The 20,772-nt window shown below is 45.8% G+C and overlaps 1 protein-coding gene across 1 annotated transcript in view; it reads right to left on the bottom strand.

The window, feature by feature from the left end:
* Positions 1 to 20,772, bottom strand: part of itfg1 (integrin alpha FG-GAP repeat containing 1) — a 120,715-nt gene that overhangs the window by 26,630 nt on the left and 73,313 nt on the right. The window contains exons 11-13 of the mRNA XM_029767087.1: positions 14,557 to 14,707; positions 12,983 to 13,091; positions 743 to 786 (exon numbers count right to left, since the gene is read on the bottom strand). Of these exons, the coding sequence (XP_029622947.1) occupies positions 743 to 786; positions 12,983 to 13,091; positions 14,557 to 14,707 (304 nt within the window). The remainder of the gene's footprint in view (positions 1 to 742; positions 787 to 12,982; positions 13,092 to 14,556; positions 14,708 to 20,772) is intronic.

Here is a 20,772-nt window from a genome sequence, read left to right as displayed (position 1 = left end):
ACTTACCCTCCCACACCGACTTACCCTCCCACACCGACTTACCCTCCCACACCGACAGACCCTCCCACACCGACTTACCCTCCCACACCGACTTACCCTCCCACACCGACAGACCCTCCCACACCGACTTACCCTCCCACACCGACAGACCCTCCCACACCGACCTACCCTCCCACACAGTACAGTACTATACATTGCATGTAGGCCTATAGCTTCATCAGACTGAACAGTTGTACTGTACTTGGATTGGAAATTGAACAAAGGTTCTGTGGAAACTAAAGGGAGGAGGTGGATAGTGATAGACAACGAGACAATAGGTGGGAAGACATACGGACAGAAGAGGGTTAGAGTGATGGATGTGAGGGACTTAAGGAGGAGGAGAGTGGAGAAAACAGCCCAAAGCTCCAGACATGGGCTCCATCAATCACCCGGCTGAGTCGGGCAATGGTGGGGTGAGTGTGAGCGGACACACAGTGGAGAGGCAAACAACCCAAACAAACACTACGGCAGGACCAGCACCAAGCCTGTCTGTCACTAGCTCTGGGGACATTTCCATTTTTAGTCATTCAGCAGACGCCCCATACAGGACCAAGATGGCCAGACTCACTAGTTACAAGATAAGCCTTTTCACTCTCTCCAAAAAGTTTCTAGAATTTGTATTTTTTACATTTCAATACCTCCACGGCTATCTTTTTTTCATTGCGTTACAATGCACACGCACACACAGAGACACTAGTCTTACCTTGACGTTTCCCGGGCAGTCGTTAGAACAGAGTCCACTGAGCACTGAGGTGGAGAAAAGGAAGACTGATTAGCAAGCAACAGGGACTTTATTTGTCCTACACAATCCCATACAGTGTGGGAGTTGTCTGTGACTAACAACACGGCTCGATGAGTTAGACACCGTACGGTTAACGTCGTCGTCCCGGTAGGAAAACCCAAACCTGGTCGACTTAAGATAGATTTGCAACGCTTATTTTGTTTTTCTGTGGCTGCTTATTAATGGGGAAGCTAAATAAATGAAGTCATTGCATTAACATCGAACTGCTCCCGGGATATGCAACTTTTCAGGGAAGTCAGGAACCAATATACACAGTCAGTTAGGAAAGCTAAGGCTAGCTTTTTCAAACAGAAATTTGCATTCTGTAGCAGTAACTCCAAAAGTTTTGGGACACTGTAAAGTCCATGGAGAATAAGAGCACCTCCTCCCAGCTATCCACTGCACTGAGGCTAGGAAAAATAGTCACCACTGATAAATCTACGATTATCGAGAATTTCAATAAGCATTTTTCTACGGCTGGCAATGCTTTACACCTGGCTACCCCTACCCTGGCCAACAGCTCTGCACCCCCCGCAGCAACTTGTCCAAGGCCCCCCCCCCCAAAAAATACTTGGCGAAATAGACAGACATGCCTATATTTCCCCCATAGGAAACAATGGGAAGACCACAGAGTTCCAATATTATTTTTGTTGTTGACATTTTGTGTTTACATTTTAACTATAAAGCAACGTGAGCAGGTCTCATTGCCAACAATAGCGAAGCAGGCATTGTGACGAACAATAAGCTGGGAATAGAACGCTCGGAAGGCAAGTTGGTGCCACGGTGCTCAATAGAACTAATAGGAGCTGGCAGGGTGAAAAATGCACGAAAATAAGGCATGTTTTTTCGCGATTACTTCAAAACGACGGCCTTACCAGCTCTGCTAGGGCGAGTAAAATGGTCAGAGTGGTCTCATTTGTGTCTGAAAGTAGCTAGCCAATGTTACAAGGGTAGTCTAGCACCCAAGCTAAGGCCAGAACGCTCAAATCAACTCTACTCCTCGACCCGACTGTCCAGTGTGCGCTCCGAGAGCGAAACGGTCTGAATTTACAAACTGACAATTTCTCTGAATGGAAACACCAAAATATTAATCAAATTAATTAAGCCAAATTTCTTAAAATCAATCCCATATACTATGTTATTACAAAAAAGATTTTAAATTCTCTGGTAATGACAATACGGAATACTATCAAATGCTTCTCAAAGATGCCCTCTGGTGGTCAAACTAGCAATAACAGTATATAATAACAGCAGTAACAGAAGAAATGGCAGAGAATTAAATGACGTGCCACAGAGAATGCTGCAGCAGCACGCAGGGTGTGGCGCAGTATGACACAACTTTTAAAGGAGGAATCACTGTACAAATACCTAGGTGTCTGGTTGGACTGTAAACTCTCCTTCCAGACTCACATTAAGCATCTCAAATCCAAAATTACATCTAGAGTCGGCTTCCTATTTTGCAACAAAGCCTCCTTCACTTATGCTGCCAAACATACCCTCGTAAAACTGACCATCCTACCAATCCTTGACTTCGGCAATGTCATTTACAAAATAGCCTCCAACACTCTACTCAGCAAATTGGATGCAGTCTATCACAGTGCCATTCGTTTGGTCACCAAAGCCCCATATACTCCCCACCACTGCGACCTGTATGCTCTCGTTGGCTGGCCCTCGCTACATATTCGTCGCCAAACCCACTTGCTCCAGGTCATCCATAAGTCTTTGCTAGGTAAAGCCCCGCCTTATCTCAGCTCACTGGTCACCATAGCAACACCCACCCGTAGCACGCGCTCCAGCAGGTATATTTCACTGGTCATCCCTAAAGCCAACACATTCTTTGGCCGCCTCTCCTTCCAGTTCTCTGCTGCCAATGACTGGAATGAATTGCAAAAATCACTGAAGCTGGAGACTTTTATCTCCCTCACTAACTTTAAGCATCAGCTGTCAGAGCAGCTTAGCGATCACTGTACCTGTACACAGCCCATCTGTAAATAGCACACCCAACAACCTCATCCCCATTTTTATTATAATTTTTTGCTCTTTTACACCCCAGTATCTCTATTTGCACATCATCATCTGCACATCTATCACTCCAGTGTTAATGCCAAATTGTAATTATTTCGCCACTAAGGCCTATTTATTGCCTTACCTCCCTAATCTTACTACATTTGCACACACTGAACATATATTTTTCAATTGTGTTATTGACTGTACGTTTGTTAATCCCATGTGTAACTGTGTTGTTTTTGTCGCACTGCTTTGCTTTATCTTGGCCAGGTCGCAGTTGTAAATGAGAACTTGTTCTCAACTGGCCTACCTGGTTAAATAAAGGTGAAATAAAAAAAATTGCACTGTAAATAAAAGAGGAAAAAAGACCAAGAGAAGAAAAAAAGAAATTGTTAGTAAAATGAACACAGAAAATAAATGAACTCAATAATAATCTGCAGGGGAAGTGTACGGGTATCTGTGTGCATATGGAGCAGCAAGGAAAAAATCCTGAATTCTTAATCAGCAATAAGAGGAATTAATATATTAGCATACTAATTGGCTGACGCTGGTAATTTGCACATTGAAGTTGAGCTGCTGAATACTTCTTTAATTAGGATCTACCATCATGCATCCGGTACTGCTGCTGCACACTGACTGGACTCCTTAATGCAGATAAACAAACAACCCTATTCAAAAGTAAACACATGAAAGTCCTTCCTCTTTAGAGCTACTAGGCCTAGTACCAGAGAGACCGACCGTCACTGTTGGACCGTGTAGCCTACTGTATGGAACTGAAGGACGTGTTTCGTGTTATCCAATTGGTAGTTACATTCTTGTCACATCGCTGCAACTCCAGTACGGACTCGGGACAGGCGGAGGTAGAGAGCCATGCGTCCTCCGAAACACGACAAGCCACACTGCTTCTTGACACACTGCTCGCTTAACCCGGAAGCCAGCCGCACCAATGTGTCGGAGGAAACACCGTACACCATGCGACCGTGTCAGCGTGCATGCGCCAGACCCGCCACAGGAGTCGCTAGAGCGCGATGGGACAAGGACATCCCTGCCGGCCAAACCCTCCCCTAACCCGGACGACGCTGGGCCAACTGTGCGTCGCCTCATGGGTCTCCCAGTCGCGGCCGGCTGTGACACAGCCCGGGATCGAACCCGGATCTGTAGTGACGCCAAGCACTGCAATGCCTTAGACCGCTGCGCCACTCGGGAGGCCCTGAGATGGAGGCCCTTTGACCTCCACGTGGAGCAATTCGTTGGGTTCGGGGGTTATACCTCTGTGGTCGATGGGATCGATACTGCCCATGTTGAAAGGTATATGTTCTGCTGCTGATGATTTCATCGGTTACAGCCCTAATCAGGACACGAGAATGCAGATAGATATCTTTATGATCAAACACTGACCTGGGCCGGTTTCCCAAAAGGATCTTAAGGCTACGTTCATTGTTGAAACCATTGAGCTCAATTGTTCTAACGATGAACTTAGCCTTAACATGCTTTTGGGAAACCGGGGCCTGGGATCAGGTCTAACACCTGTCAGCCGTGTGCAGAGGACAGAGCAGGTCAATAGATCATAAAACGTTGGGCCTCTAAACCCAGAAGGGTGTTTCTGTTCACTCATTGAAAACCATGCGCGACACTGACCCAGTCTCTGCTTGGGTCGAACCGATCTCATATAGCTAAGGCTACCCTCTCCAAATTCATTTTGATTTTTGGAACTTGTATTACTATTCTCACCATGCCAAGTTCTCAGAACGCCAAGTTAATTCCAATCCACACTGACCCATGGTGTAGAGGTTGGATTACAAACCCTTCTCTTTCTAAGTGTTCATAACAAAGATGTGATCCCGAGTCACTAGTGGCCACTTTAAAGAGGAGCAAGTGCAACATCTTCTCTGGCTTGTTTAAAGGACTATGGGGACTGTGAGCGTGTCGTGCCGTAAATTGGCTAGTAGAATGGGTAAATCCAATCAATGGCGCTGACATAGAGACTCCATAAAGTGCCTGACGCAGGCAGTGATGCGTGGCACAGGGAGAGAGACCGAGACGGGGAGCGTGCCTCGCCGCTGTCCTTCACGAATCACTGGCCATACCGCTACTGCTCCAGGATGTGGATGCTTCTCTGTGTGCTTGGATAGACAACTCTCCCTCTCTGACTCTCACAGAGCAACCCCCCTGCCTTCTAAGAACCCAGTCTTTATTCACAGCTCTCGCTTTTTCCTCTTCTGTTGTCTTTCAATAAACTCGTACGCACCAGGTAGCAAGTAAGGGTCACATACAGACCTGGGACCGCTAACACAGTAAGTATTAAGGGTTTATCCAGAAATCCACAACTGTGCACACAGACACTGGTCTGCTGCCTCTACTCTGTTGGATAGAGCTGTTTGTCGGAGGGAGCTGCGACAAGGGCGATGTCAATGCTGTCGGCAGCTCCCCAGCAGGACTTGCCCACTGACGTGGAGGATGAAATGGTCTGTCAGTGTATTCTGCCTGTGTACGTCTGGGCTTGTCTACTAGTGTGTGTGTGTGTGTGTGTGTGTGTGTGTGTGTGTGTGTGTGTGTGTGTGTGTTCTTTGTGTGTACAGATGTAGGATCTTAATTTGATCTAGTTTGCTACAGCAGGAAAATAATCCTACAGCAACAGGAAATGTGAATTATTATGTGGATTATATTTAATGGACATTGTTGTAGGGGTTGCTACATTTTCCATTAGGGCAAATCAAGTATGACATTTCTAAGTGGAAATGTCAAACTTTAGAAGCCTTTTTAAAACTCAAATCCACTACACGTTTGCATTCTCAGCAACAAAATAGTGATCAAATTAAGATCCTCCATCTGTAAAGTGACTGTAGAGAGTGAGTGTCCTCTAATGATGTGCCAGTCTAGAGTGAAGTGTGGGACATACAGAACTCACAGGGTCGGGCTAAGAGAGCCGCTTTAGAGGAGAAGAAATAAACATTAAAAGACCTGTTAACATTTTTTTTATTTGCTTTTTGTGGATTCATCTGATGGATAATGTGCTTCTTTATTGCCAGGGCTTAGTCCAAGAGCTTCATATAGCCTATAGTAGAGATAAGGGATTCTATGCACTGCAAACTATGACATCTTCACGAGGGCTTCACATGATAGTCAACAGACAATCACTGAGGCATTTGGCGAGAAGGCTTTGGGGTTTATTGAATGTCTATGCCTGCGAGAGACCATGCAGCAGAAGGAGAACTTAGCTATCTCAGTTGCTGGCTGTCGCCATCAGTTAGGTGGGATTTCTTGTGGTGTTAGGATTTATGTCACACTGCTATCATGCTGTAATGTTTTAAGAGGTGGCATGTAGCTACTTTGCCGTCAGGCTGGTGCATGGGCTGTAGACTTATCAGACAGATGGGTTGATAAGGGACTGAGGGTCCGGTTCATCGTTCCGCCTCATTGAGCAGGACACCAGCATGGCTCGGAGGAAATAACATCATGTGCACACGTGCGCACGCACACACACAAACGCGCACACACAATCGCGCACGCATACACACAGGTGAGGCCAGCTGTCTGAGCTATCTCTGACATCCTAATGAGAGCAGTAGGAGATGCCCTCCCTCTGTTCTTGGCTGCATCAGTTTGACCTGAAATCAGACAGCACCATAATTCAGAGCTGCATGGTGCTGTTGATGTGCTCTGAATGAGACTCTGTTCCAGGACTGTAGAGTGGAGCTAACAGAACAGCAGGGTACATCCATCAGAGCCTGTAGCTGATCTGGGTTGACAACTGCCTTCCTAGGTCCAACGGTACAAATCCTCCACCAGTCCAGTCCAGTCCCTCCAGATCCTACCCCGGAGGTGCTGTCGGACGGCCGGCTCCCACATTTAAATCGCCTCCGTATCATCATCATCATAAATAATAAATCTGTAGGGAACCATGGATACTAAGCCAACGTCACAAGAAAAGAAGAGCCACTCCAAGCTGTCAGATGACGTCACACACGGAGCTGGGCTGGCTGCCTCTTGACAGGGGGAAGACACACGTCATGTCACCACGCCACGCCAGTGGCTACAAATTTCAATCAATGAGCAATCTTACACTGAGAGCTGAGAAGTTCGAGATGCTGCTTTCTTTTTCCTCAGGCCTAATCTGGGCTGGTGCTGACCCTAGGCTTCATGTCTGTCAGACAGGCAGTGACATACATTTACATTGACATTTTAGTCATTTCGCAGACTCTCTTATCCTGAGCGATTTACAGGAGCAATTAGGGTGAAGTGCCTTGCTCAAGGGCACAGACAGATTTTTCACCTAGTCGGGTCGGGGATTTGAACCAGCAACCTTTTCTTTTACTGGCCCAACGCTCTTACTGGCCCAACGCTTTTACTGGCCCAAGGCTACCTGCCGCCACACACAATACACACACAATCATAACGCACGCATGCACACACACAGTCTTTCTAGATAGACTTGTCTTCCGGATAACCACCTGCTCATTTATAGTTGAGTAATCCACGAAGGAAGTGTGTGTGTGTGTGTGTGTGTGTGTGTGGGTGTGTGTGCGTGTGCATAATGTCAATCTCCTCCAAGACGGTTTTGAAGTCTAGTTATCTGTCATGTCGGACAGATCTAATGGTAAGTCATGGTCATACCTCGCCTGCTGCTCTGACATCATTCAACTACCTTTGTTTGAGGCTTATTTGAAGGACACGCTTTAGCTGTCAATCATCTGCAGGCTGCAGACGTGAAATGAAATATTCCATCTGTACTCCCAGAGATGTATTATATATGGAGGGTGGTGGAGTAGACAGAAGACCTTTAAGACCAAAGTGAACGGATGACTACTGGACATGGGAGAATAGTTTACTTCTGCAAAATGGTAACAATGGAAGTACTTTCAAAGTTGTGTCAGATTGACAGCTATTGGAGAGGGGAAATACAGTAATCAATATATTTTTATACTATATCCTTGTTTTCCAAATCTTCTTCTCACATTTGATATTTGCCTGTTTGAGCCCTTTACACATGTGCCTCCTATCTCAGTTTAATTCTGTATAGTTTAAATCACCACTCAACATTACACACCAAATGCAGAAACAACCAATAAACCAGCAGAAAAACCTCCAGAAATATGGACTCGTGTCTTCAAATTCCAAAAGAGAGCGAAGAGCAATGTCTCTATGAAAGCTCCCTCATCTGTTGAGCTGAATTAAAATGTGAGTGAGGGCGGTTACTTCCTGACTGACAGCTTGGCAGAGGCGGAGAGAGAAAGGGAAAGGAGGATGTGTACTGGACTAAACAAAGCCTGCAGATGTTCCTCAATGCAGCGAATCTGCATCCCAACTAGAGAGGAGGAGGAGAACGTAAATCAGCTCACATTGTTCTGTCGGTCTGTCACTCACACGCGCGCACCCACAAAACCTCTGCAACCCTTTTCTAAAGTTTCTACTTTGACTCTCAATCTCTCTACCTTTTTATAAATCACCTGGTAGATTATGGGGATTTGACTGCTGAACTTGGCTAGTTCACGGTAGTAAATACTTGTAACATTGTAAGAGCAGTGTCCTACTACCTAATTCTCCATTAAAAACAGATCTCGGACTTTTTAAGATAGACGGTTCCTGGTCTCCCCTAACGGCTGGGAATCATCTTCCCTGGGTCCCGGTGTGACGCTCAGCTACCTGATTAACTCTCCTAATTGAAGGGCCAGTTTGATATACACTAGCCTCAATGAGGAAGTAATTAGAGACAGTTTTATAGGCCAGGGGTCATCAAACCTTTCTTGCCCAGGGACCCCCATCGTGCGTTTGCCCAAAATCATCAGGTGAATGATAATTGCAAAGGAGAAGTAATCAACATTTAAAAATGAATAGATTTGGAATATCGTTTTTCATTATTATAATTGGGAAGCTTAGCCTATTAGCTAGAAAGGTACAGTAACTCCAAACACATTTTAACTAAGAGCAGCTGTTTAGCTGGTTACACAAATTGGTGCACAAATTGGCCCAGCGCCGTCCGAGTTAGGGGAGGTTTAGGCTGGGGGGGGTTTACTTGGCTCATCGTGCACTAGCGACTCCTTGTGTCAACTGTGTTTATTTTCAGCAAACTTAACGTGTAAATATTTGTATGAACATACCAAGATTCAACAACTGAGACAAATAACTGAACAAGTTCCACAGACATGTGACTAACAGAAATGGAATAATGTGTCCCTGAACAAAGGGGGGGGTGGGGGTGTAACAGTCAGTATCTGGTGTGGCCACCAGCTGCATTAAGTACTGCAGTGCATCTCCTGCTCATGGATTGCACCAGCTTTGCCAGTTCTTGCTGTGAGATGTTACCCCACTCTTCCACCAAGGCACCTGCAAGTTCCCGGACATTTCTGGTTGGAATGGCCCTAGCCCTCACCCTCCGATCCAACAGGTCCCAGACGTGCTCAATGGGATTGGCCATGGCAGAATACTGACATTCCTGTTTTGCAGGAAATCACGCACATAACGAGCAGTATGGCTGGTGGCATTGTCATGCTGGAGGGTCATGTCAGAATGAGCCTGCAGGAAGAGTACCACATGAGGGAGGAGGACGTCTTCCCTGTAACGCACAGCATTGAGATTGCCTGCAATGACAACAAGCTCAGTCCGATGATGCTGTGACGCACCGCCCCAGACCATGACGGACCCTCCACCTCGATCCCGCTCCAGAGTACAGGCCTTGGTGTAACACTAATTCCTTCGACGATAAATGCGAATCCGACCATCACCCCTGGTGAGACAAAACCGTGACTCGTCAGTGAAGAGCACTTTTTGCCAGTCCTGTCTGGTCCAGCGATGGTGGGTTTGTGCCCATAGGCGACGTTGTTGCCGGTGATGTCTGGTGAGGACCTGTCTTACAACAGGCCTACAAGCCATCAGTCCAGCCTCTTTCAGCCTATTGCAGACAGTCTGAGCACTGATGGAGGGATTGTGCGTTCCTGGTGTAACTCAGGCAGTTGTTGTTGCCATCCTGTACCTGTCCCGCAGGTGTGATGTTCGGATGTACGATCCTGTGCAGGTGTTGTTACACGTGGTCTGCCACTGCGAGGACGAGCAGCTGTCCATCCCGTCTCCCTGTAATGCTGTCTTAGTACGGACATTGCAATTTATTGCCCTGGCCACATCTGCAGTTCTCATGCCTCCTTGCAGCATGCCTAAGGCACGTTCACGCAGATGAGCAGGGACCCTGGGCATCTTTCTTTTGGTGTTTTTCAGAGTCAGTAGAAAGGCCTCTTTAGTGTCCTAAGTTTTCGTAACTGTGACCTTAATTGCCTACCATCGGTAAGCTGTTAGTGTCTTAACGACCGTTCCACAGGTGCATGTTCATTAATTGTTTATGGTTCATTGAACAACCATGGGAAACAGTGTTTAAACTGTTCAAAAGTTTGGGGTCACTTAGAAATGTCCTTGTTTTTTGAAAGAAAAGCAACTTTTTGGTCCATTAAAGTAACATCAAATTGATCAGAAATACAGTGTAGACATTGTTAATGTTGTAAATGACTATTGTTGCTGGAAACGGCAGATTTTTTATGGAATATCTACATAGGCGTACAATGGCCCATTATCAGCAACCATCACTCCTGTGTTCCAATGGCACGTTGTGTTAGCTAATCCAAGTTTATCATTTTAAAAAGCTAATTGATCATTAGAAAACCCTTTTGCAATTATGTTAACACAGCTGAAAACGGTTGTCCTAATTAAAGAAGCAATAAAACTGTCCTTCTTTAGACTAGATGAGTATCTGGAGCATTTGGCTACCTGCCGGGGAGGCATCAGTCTATTCTTGTTCTGAGAAATGAAGGCTATTCCATGTGAGAAATTGCCAAGAAACTGAAGATCTGGTACAACGCTGTGTACTACTCCCTTCACAGAACAGCGCAAACTGGCCCTAACCAGAATAGAAAGAGGAGTGGGAGGCCCCGGTGCACAAATGAGCAAGAGAACAAGTACATTACAGTGTCTAGTTTGAGAAGCAGACGCCTCACAAGTCCTCAACTGGCAGCTTCATTAAATAGTACCCACAAAAAAACAGTCTCAACATCAACAGTGAAGAGGCGACTCCGGGATGCTGGCCTTCTAGTCAGAGTTCCAAAGAAAAAGCCATATCTCAGACTGGCCAATAAAAATAAAAGATTAAGATGGGCAAACCAGTAGACCAGCAGACCAGTGAGCTGCAGAGCACCGGGCGCTGGCACGTTAACCACAATAGCACCTGAGCCACAGGAACCAGATGCGGGTGCCGTTTGAAGATGAGTTTAAATAGATCAATCCTGGGCCTAGGCTGGGCGCTGAATACAGAAATTAGCTGCGTCTCTGGGTCCCACCGTGGACCATATCTTATAATTTAATCCCGTGAGTGACCCAGACTTAAAGTCAATACCAAAGCGAGGCCGCTCGATAAGAGCTCAGGGGATCTGAAGCCGGTGGGAAAAAAAACTCATCACCAGGGGGGCCGCCACCTCCTGACGTACAGCACACCAACAAGGGGAGGAGGGTGGGGTTGCTCGGGTCTGAGCCTTGTCAAAAGACACCCTATGGACTGGCAGCAACAACACCCCATCCATTATTGATTGCATGTTAGTAGAACCCCAGAAACGGTCGTCCTGAATGTACTTCCATTAGGCCAGATCATCTGCTCCTCGTCCACCTTCTTCAATGTTCAACACTGACAAGTCTGTCAATCAATCGCCAACCTTAAATTCCTCACATGTTCCCGTTCCCTCCCTCTCTAACCCCCGACACTGTCCCTCTGTTCACCACAACAACACAGTCAGACTGTGAGTGAACCCCGGCCCATCTTCCCTCTGCACACAAACACAGTTTACCGACCCATAATCCTTCTAAACACCTCCGCCATTACTACATTCACAGGCTTTCTTCCTGCTGAGGGCCCGGGCGGGAAGGAAGACGCGACTCGCGTTTCAAAACAGTCACAGCTGAACTGCGAGACAGGAGAGTTTGCTCTGCATGCCCACCAGTGTGTTATTGTGTGACACCAAGACTGGCTTGTAAGGGGAGGATATCCACGCTGCGCCGAGCGCTCTTGCAGATGGGAGGAATACGTTAGAGCAATACGAGGACGGAGCTTGTGTCTCTGGGGTTCACGGCGTGCGTCGTCAAGAGGCGTGCGAGCGCGAACAACGCAGCGGGCTACTTGACGTGTACTGTACGCCACAGCAGGAGAAAGAGGGCACAGGCAGCCTGGGAGCAGTTTGAGATTCATAGTTAATTACAAGAGTGCTTCCTCCATCTCCGGCTACTTGACAACTTCAGCACACTCCTTATCTATCAGTGCTTTACTGAAGAGAAACAACCAACAGCTCAGAAAAGAGAAGTGGAAAAATCCTCCTGGGGTCAGTCGTGTGAGTTGAGGGAGTGTATGTGTGCAAGTCTCCGTGTCTGGGCCTGATGTTATAGGCAGAGGAGCAGTCATAGCTCAAAAACACTGAAGGAGCCCACCAGTGGGGCTGTGAGGGAGAGAGGGGACGAGAGAATGAAGGAGAAGAAAATAACTGCTTTTCCTTTAATTAAAACCCAGCAGGCAGGATTAAAATGGCACGAAAGTAGCTTTTAGGTGGACACTTTCCGTTTCCCAAAATGTCAGCTTCCCAAATGTCCGCCATCACTACAGCCACACAGCTAATTTTTCTTATAGGCTGGGGAGGGGAGCCACACAGAGGAATGGAGGTGAGGAGTTCAGTTAAAACACCCAAAGGATGCTAGGAGATGCATGCCCTGCAGTCATTCGTGTTTGTATCGATGCGTGTGCTGTTGTCTAATGCAAACTAATAGGGATGTAGCCTGCAGTCAACAGAGCGTATACACCGCTGCCGACTCTTGTCTCAGGGAATGAGGATGTTCTTGTGATATCCTGAAAACAGTCCGATATTAAAAAACTCCTGTGCTCTTCTTCGGCCTAATGTTGAGAAGAGTGCATAAAAAAATACTTTTATGCAGTGGCGAAAAGGGGAGATTCACATTAAAAGTTTTCAAACAGTTCTCAAACAGAACTGTCGAGCCTAAACATAACTGGAGAGAAACAAAAGGCGTGTGCACAGAAAAGGAATACAATACATGCAAACAAATGTGGATGTTCACAAACATGGACTCATGCGCACGTACACACGCGCTAACCGCAGAAGGTGAAAAGTTCCGACTCACCAATCACTTTGACGAAGTACGCGTCGGCTTCAAAGTTGTTCTTCAAAGCGTGGATGGCGAAGCCCTCTTTCCCCTCCTCTTTGCTGAGCACGATCATATCCAATATTCCCTGCAAATGAGAAATGGTAATACATGACGGACAAAAGGAAACGGGGGCAAAGCTTCCTTTGACGGTCACTTCTGATGTACCACTTCATCCCCGTTATGGACGGAGGACAGATCGTCCATTACAGCGATTATATGCACTTCTCTCACACTCTCTCTGTCAGGGAATTACAGAGAAAATGAGCCAACTCCCAGAGACAGGAGATGGATAACTACTCCCTCCACTGAAACGAGGAGACAGGGTATACCGCACTAAAATACACATCAGAAATAAATCCCACAGCCAAAACAAACACATTGATTATGTAAACTCTAAGAAGGCAAGGCCATCTTGGACGCGGTAATGAAAGAGAGGGATGCCGGGAGGCAGGCAGTGACGGAGTGAAGTCAGAGCGAGACAGAGCTCTCAGGGAGATGGATGGGGAGGGAGGAGTGGAGGAAAACTTTGACTAAATAAGACGTAAGCTCTCCCAGATGGTGAATCTTGGGCAGGATGAAAGCTACGTGTGTGTTTAAAGATTTTTTAAAAAAGACTACCAGATTTGAGATGCAGCAGAGCCCACTCTCCAAATCTCCTGAAGAGCTGATGGGCCCAACCCGTCTTATCTACACATCTCGCCCGCACACATCTCATCTCAGAGGGGGGCTGTGCTGTGAGCTGATTGGGCTCCTAGGGGGACAATGACCGTGCTCCGTCTGTCAGGCCCTATCGCTACACTGTGCCAGGGACGGGCTGGCATCCTGCGCTAGTCGTGCCCTGCAGTGACATGCTCGTCTTGGCACACCCTTCCCTCAGCCCAGAGTGGGATTAGGAGAGAGATGTTGCTCTAATCTGCAGGCCAGCGTGGGAGAGAGTGCCTCATGAGCGTGCCATTTCCAGCCTCATGTTCATACCGCGGCTGAAGCCTCTCAGGGAAACTGTTGACAAAAGAGGATCCAAGGCCACCCACAAACAGGACAATTAACAAGACTAACCATACTGGAAGACACATTGAAAAGAGCCAATTCTTGCAGACATAATGAAAAACACTCCCAATGGATTTCTGTGCCATTCAAACTTGGAATTTGTGGGGGTTGTCATACAAATAGAAACAAAATCCTACTAAAAACTCTGCTCTGCGATGATATAAATGAGACTACATGACAAACTTGACTGTCAGGGTGATCTAACCTGCCCTATCCACAGCTGCGGGTGGGATCTAGACTACAAGACAGAGAGAAAAACAGCTATCCTAAAGTGATTGAGAGCGGCCAGTCTGCCAGTCACAACTGGGGTAGTAACAACTCAACTGCTGGTTAATGATGAGACGCGAGAGCCCGAGGTCACCAGTGGTCTTCCTTTAAAAATCAGCAGAGCTGTTGGTTGTGTGACAGCGTCAAGGCGTGAAGAGGGGAGCCTGGGCTAATTAGAGAGAAAGAGAGCGAGGAGGAGAGGTTGAGAGGAAAGAGGAATAGAGGAATGTGCTCACATCCTCATAGATGTCGAAGAAGGTGGCGACGGCGGCCCCGGGGATGGCCCCCAGGTCAGACTGGTCCCAGTGGACACGAAACATGCGGCCCACATCCTTACAGCTGGCGTTGTTACACAGAACATTCTCCAGGAGGAAGGCCTGCTGACCACTACAACACAGAGGAGAGAGGGAGAGATGCTGTTAGGGACTGTACAAACACATCCTGCGTTAAATCCATGCATACTGTACACACACACACACACAGACAAGGACGGACAAAACAACAGAGGAAGGCCGTCGTCGAAAGAGGCTTCGACATAAGTGATCAGAGCTGAAAATTGACTAGAGCAGAGTTGTCAAACTAATTTTGCCCCGGGGGTCGCATTCTGTCTTCACCGAGGTCCGGAGGGCCACACTGAAAATTGGTTATATTTCCTCGCCGTCAAAATTTGCTGAAATTAGCCCTCTAGCCATCGTTTTGGGAATTTTTTATATTCCCCTGACGGCCTTTCATTTTGGTGATTTTAAGCGAGCTGGATGCACGTAGGTACATTATCATTCATACACAGTTCCCATTTGGGTTTAGTCATTTTAAAAGTATATCGAGTTTGTTTTCCCCCACAATTTTTACAAATTGTAATTGTATTTTATTTGTTTATTAAATGTTTTACTCAAACCACCCGCGGGCCCGGATTGGACTGTACGTTTGACACCCTGGACTAGAGGATGACGATGGACAATGTATCCTCTGCGACACTTATACACAGAAGATATCGCTGTCTGTCGACTATAAAACACGCTCATCAATTAGTGAAGCAATACCCAAATGAAATCACGAGTGTAGTAAAAAAATGTATAATTATACAGAAAACAGAGAAGGGGAGCAAGGATACAACAGAGACCTGGGCAGAAAATACTCAGCTGAAAGGCAATTAGTAGCACTGTACAATTAAGTCTACAACGGAGATACAAACATGAGACTTATTTCAATCCATTTGAATGAGGGGAGGGTTAGAACTCCAGCATGTATTGAATAGGGAAATAGTTTGGTTGCAGAGCTTTCATTTCCACACCATTATCCAACATTTGTTAGAGGTGTGTTCTTTTCCTTTCTTCCTTCCTGTACCCATTTTCTGTCGAGACGGTTACCTGCGTACACGTCTTTAGATCTGATCAGGAGTGTCGAAATGGAGCAAGCCTAAAAATAGAATCAGCATGAAAATGTTCTCTTTTTCCGCCTGCCTTTTCATTCCATTCTCTCTCCCCCTCTCCGTCTTGAGAATTGAAGGGAGCGTTGTGGTGGAGCAAACCGGCGGCTATGAGGCTGATGGAAACTCTCACCCTCGAGGATGGCTTGGCAGTGTGCGTCTGTGTGTGTGTTTGTGTTGAGAGACAAGGTATGAGTGAGAATGTGTTTCCACCTTTGTGTGTTCGCTGAAAGACGTAAGACCGCAACGAGGATCTATCGGTATGCTCAACAGAGCCTAGCGAGATGGAGAGAGAGATCAACAAACTTGGAAATGGAGACAGTCTCCCACTCCGACACACACACCAAAACATGTCCTTCTACATTATGAAGCCAGAGGACAAACTCACACATTCCTTATATGCCCAGTCTCTCTCTACTCCCACCAGGACACACACACGTCTGTATATTCATTTTAACAGAACAAAAAGCCCAGCTTCTATCAGACTGGGAGGACCTTGAGACCAAGCTGTTGAAATAACAACCTGCTGTACTTCCAGTATGAAGCCTTCGTCTACCAGCCACGTCAGAAGGGATTGAAAGAATAGGTGAAATTACACATGTAGGGAAGGTTTGCTTTTGACTTTTCTTGTCAGTCAATATGGCCATTGGTATTTTCCTCTCCAACACACACCATTAGCCTTTAATTGTTAGAATAACCAAACATAACTTTATATTAACATCAGATGTTAACTAAAGGAAGTCTGGGCAATACAAGGCACTGTCTGGACACAGATTGAAGTCAGAAATTGGTCACCAAACTGTTCACTTGAATGATTGACCCATCATAAAGGCTTTGATGTGCCAAATTCATTAGGGCGTGTGGTGCCACTCCCAATTGTTGGCATGACTAGGTCTAACTAATGCCACTCTGGAGTGCCACCACACGCCCTAATGAATTTGGCACATCAAAGCCGTTATGACGGGTCTATCATTCAAATGAACAGTTTGATGCATTACCGTACATCTGAATGGCCATGTGTTGTGCAGCTCACAGAATCTCACACCTGATACAGGGTTAGAAATGTGGTCGAGGACCTTTTGGCTGTAAAAGCCTAACACAAAAGGGTATTTTTCCCCCTCATTTCAAATCGGATAAGGCAGACAACGGTCTGGAATTGTCCACTGTGGATGCCAGTCTGAGTGAATGCCCCCAGTGGCCAGGCTCCAGGGGTGGGCACACAGACCTGCAGAGAGGACTGTTACTACACACACACACACTCTCTCATGTGGACAAACATCGTTCCACAGCTGACCAAATACACACCGTGTCCTGTTGGAGACAAGGATTCCTTCTAGCTTCCAAGCGGTTAACCACATCAAGCCCAAACCACCTCCTAGAACAGCATCCTGGGTAAATACAATTCAGCACTCTTGTCAGAAAGAGATTTCCCTGGGAGGACACTCAATCGGTAATATCTATTCTCGATTGGATGAAAGTACTACGATTCTGTCTTTGATCGTATCTTCACCCCATAATCAGCCCCACGTCTCAATCGAACTGATGCCTGCGCTTATCGATCTCCTCTGTACAGCTAACGATAGCGTGTGTTGCATCAGGAGAGCGATGCTGGCATTTAAAGAGTTTCAGTCTGAACGGTAGCGAGAGCACCCATCGTTATTCAACGCTGTGTGGGTGGATGTGTGTTCTCGCTCTCTGGGCCTTTGTGTCTTCTGAAGAGCCTGTCTCGCTCCACAGGGGATGTGATGGCTGTGATGAGCACATGATCAGGAGAGGTGCCAGCGTCACTGATAAAGGGCAATAGCCTGAGTGTATTGCAAATCATCAAGGTAGGATACACTAGAGAGAGCATGCGTGCACATACACACCTAGATTCTAGAGCATCCAAGTCTTGTCTGTGTGGCAAACAGAGCAGAACACATGTTCACACCCAACGAGTCAGTTCCAAAACCTCACTCAGAAACACACAGAGAGAGGTAAACAGACAGAGATGCAGTACGCAAGTCTTGCTCTCCACCAAGTTCAATTTTTTACCACAGCAGAATAATTCAACTGCAGTCACACTTGTACGAGCTGCACCAAATTGAATGTACTTCTCAACCCTACACAATTACTTACGGTCACAGAAATTCAATAGTATTACGTCCTATAGACCAGGGTTTTCCAAACTCGGTCCTGCCCTGGGTGTACAGTAGAGGTCGACCGATTATGATTTTTCAACGCCAATACCGATTATTGGAGGACCAGAAAAAGCCTATACCAATTAATCGGCCGATTTATTTATTTATTTGTAATAATGACAATTACAACAATACTAAATGAACACTTATTTTAACTTAATATAATACATCAAAATCTATTTAGTCTCAAATAAATAATGAAACGTTCAATTTGGTTTAAATAATGCAAAAACAAAGTGTTGGAGAAGAATGTAAAAGTGCAGCATTTGCCATGTAAAAAAGCTAACGTTTAAGTTCCTTGCTCAGAACATGGGAACATATGAAAGCTGGTGGTTCCTTTTAACATGAGTCTTCAATATTCCCAGGTAAGAAGTTTTAGGTTGTAGTTATTATAGGAATTATATGACTATTTCTCTCTATACGATTTGTATTTCATATACTTTTGACTATTGGATGTTTTTATAGGCACTTTAGTATTGCCAGTGTAACAGTATAGCTTCCGTCCCTCTCCTCGTTCCTACCTGGGCTCGAACCAGGAACACATCGACAACAGCCTCCCTCGAAGCAGCGTTACCCATGTAGAGCAAGGGGAAACAACTACTCCAAGTCTCAGAGCGAGTGACGTTTGAAACGCTATTAGCGCGCACCCGCTAACTAGCTAGCCATTTCACATCGGTTACACCAGCCTAATCTTGGGAGTTCATAGGCTTGAAGTCATAAACAGCGCAATGCATTGCGAAGGGCTGCTGGCAAACGCACGAAAGTGCTGTTTGAATGAACGCTTATGAGCCTGCTGCTGCCTACCATCGCTCAGTCAGACTGCTCTATCAAATCATAAACTTAATTATAATATAATAAAACACACAGAAATACGAGCCTTAGGTCATTAATATGGTCGAATCTGGAAACTATCATCTCGAAAACAAAACGTTTTTCCTGTCAGTGAAACGGGTGGCATCCCTAAGTCAAAAAATTCCTGTTACATTGCACAACTTTCAATGTTATGTCATAATTACGTAAAATTCTGGCAAATTAGTTCGCAACGAGCCAGGCAGCCCAAACTGTTGCATATACCCTGACTCTGCGTGCAATGAACGCAAAATGACAATTTCACCTGGTTAATATTGCCTGCTAACCTGTATTTCTTTTAGCTAAATCTGCAGGTTTAAAAATATATACTTGTGTATTGATTTTAAGAAAGGAATTGATGTTTATGGTTAGGTGCAACGATTGTGCTTTTTTCGCAAATGCGCTTTTGTTAAATCATCCCCCGTTTGGCGAAGTCGGCTGTCTTTGTTAGGAAGAAATAGTCTTCAGTCCGCAACGAGCCAGGCGGCCCAAACTACTGCATATACCCTGACTCTGTTTGCAAGAGAAGTGACACACTTTCCCTAGTTAAAAGAAATTCATGTTAGCAGGCAATTTTAACAAAATATGCAGGTTTAAAAATATATACTTGTGTATTGATTTTAAGAAAGGCATTGATGTTTATGGTTGGAGCAAAGTGTACCTAAGCGATTATATGCAACGCAGGACTGGCTAGATAAACTAGTAATATCATCAACCATGTGTAGTTAACTAGTGATTATGATTGATTGTTATAAGATAAGTTTAATGCTAGCTAGCAACTTACCTTGGCTTCTTACTGCATTCGCGTAACAGGCAGGCTCCTCGTGGAGTGCAATGTAAAGCAGGTGGTTAGAGCGTTGGACTAGTTAATCGTAAGGTTGCAAGATTGAATCCCCGAGCTGACAAGGTAAAAATCTGTCGTTCTGCCCCTGAACAAGGCAGTTAACCCACCGTTCCTAGGCCGTCATTGAAAATAAGAATGTGTTCTTAACTGACTTGCCTAGTTAAATAAAGGTAAAAAAAAAGTTAAATTACATTTTTTTAAATTGTCCAAATCGGCGTCCAAAAATACTGATTTCCGATTGTTATGAAAACTTGAAATCGGCCCAAATTAATCGGCCATTCCGATTAATCGGTCAACCTCTAGTTTACAGTGCATTCTGAAAGTATTCAGACACGTTCCCTTTTTCCACATTTTGTTACGTTACAGCCTTATTCTAAAATGTATAAAAAAAATACATAAATCCTCAATCTACCCACAATACAATGCGAAAACAGGTTGTTAGAAATGTTTGCAAAAAAAAGTAAGCATCCGGTTCTCATTGATCATCCTTGAGATGTTTCTACAACTTGACTGGAGTCCACCTGTGGTAATTCAATTGACTGGACATGATTTAGAAACATTTCAGCAGCATTGAAGGTCCCCAACAACACAGTGGCCTCCATCATTCTTAAATGGAAGCAGTTTGGAAAAACCAAGACTCTTTCTAGAGCTGGCCGTCTGGCCAAACTGACCAATCGGGGGAGAAGGGCCTTGGTCAGGGAGGTGACCAAGAACCTGATGGTCACACTGAAAGAGCTCCAGAGTTCCTCTGTGGAGATGGGAGAACCTTCCAGAAGGACACCCATCTCTGCAGCACTCCACCAATCAGGGCAAGCATGGTGGTGGCAGCATCATGCTGTGAGGATGTTTTTCAGCTGCAGGGACTGGGAGACGAGTCAGGATCGAGGGAAAGATGAACGGAGCAAAGTACAGAGAAATCCTTGAAGAAAACCTGCTCCAAAACGCTCAGGACCTCAGACTGGGGCAAAGGCTCACCTTCCAACAGGACAACGGCCCTAAGCACACAGCCAAAACAATGCAGGAGTGGCTTCGGGACAAATCTCTGAATGTCCTTGAGAGGCCCAGCCAGAGCCTGGACTTGAACCTGATCGTGGTGCAGCAACTTTCCCATCCAACCTGACAGAGCTTGAGAGGATCTGCAGAGAACAATGTG

This window comes from Salmo trutta, chromosome 12 (genome assembly GCF_901001165.1).
Source record: "Salmo trutta chromosome 12, fSalTru1.1, whole genome shotgun sequence".
In the NCBI taxonomy this organism is placed as follows: Eukaryota; Metazoa; Chordata; class Actinopteri; order Salmoniformes; family Salmonidae; genus Salmo; species Salmo trutta.
This window is presented reverse-complemented; position numbering and strand designations above follow the sequence as displayed.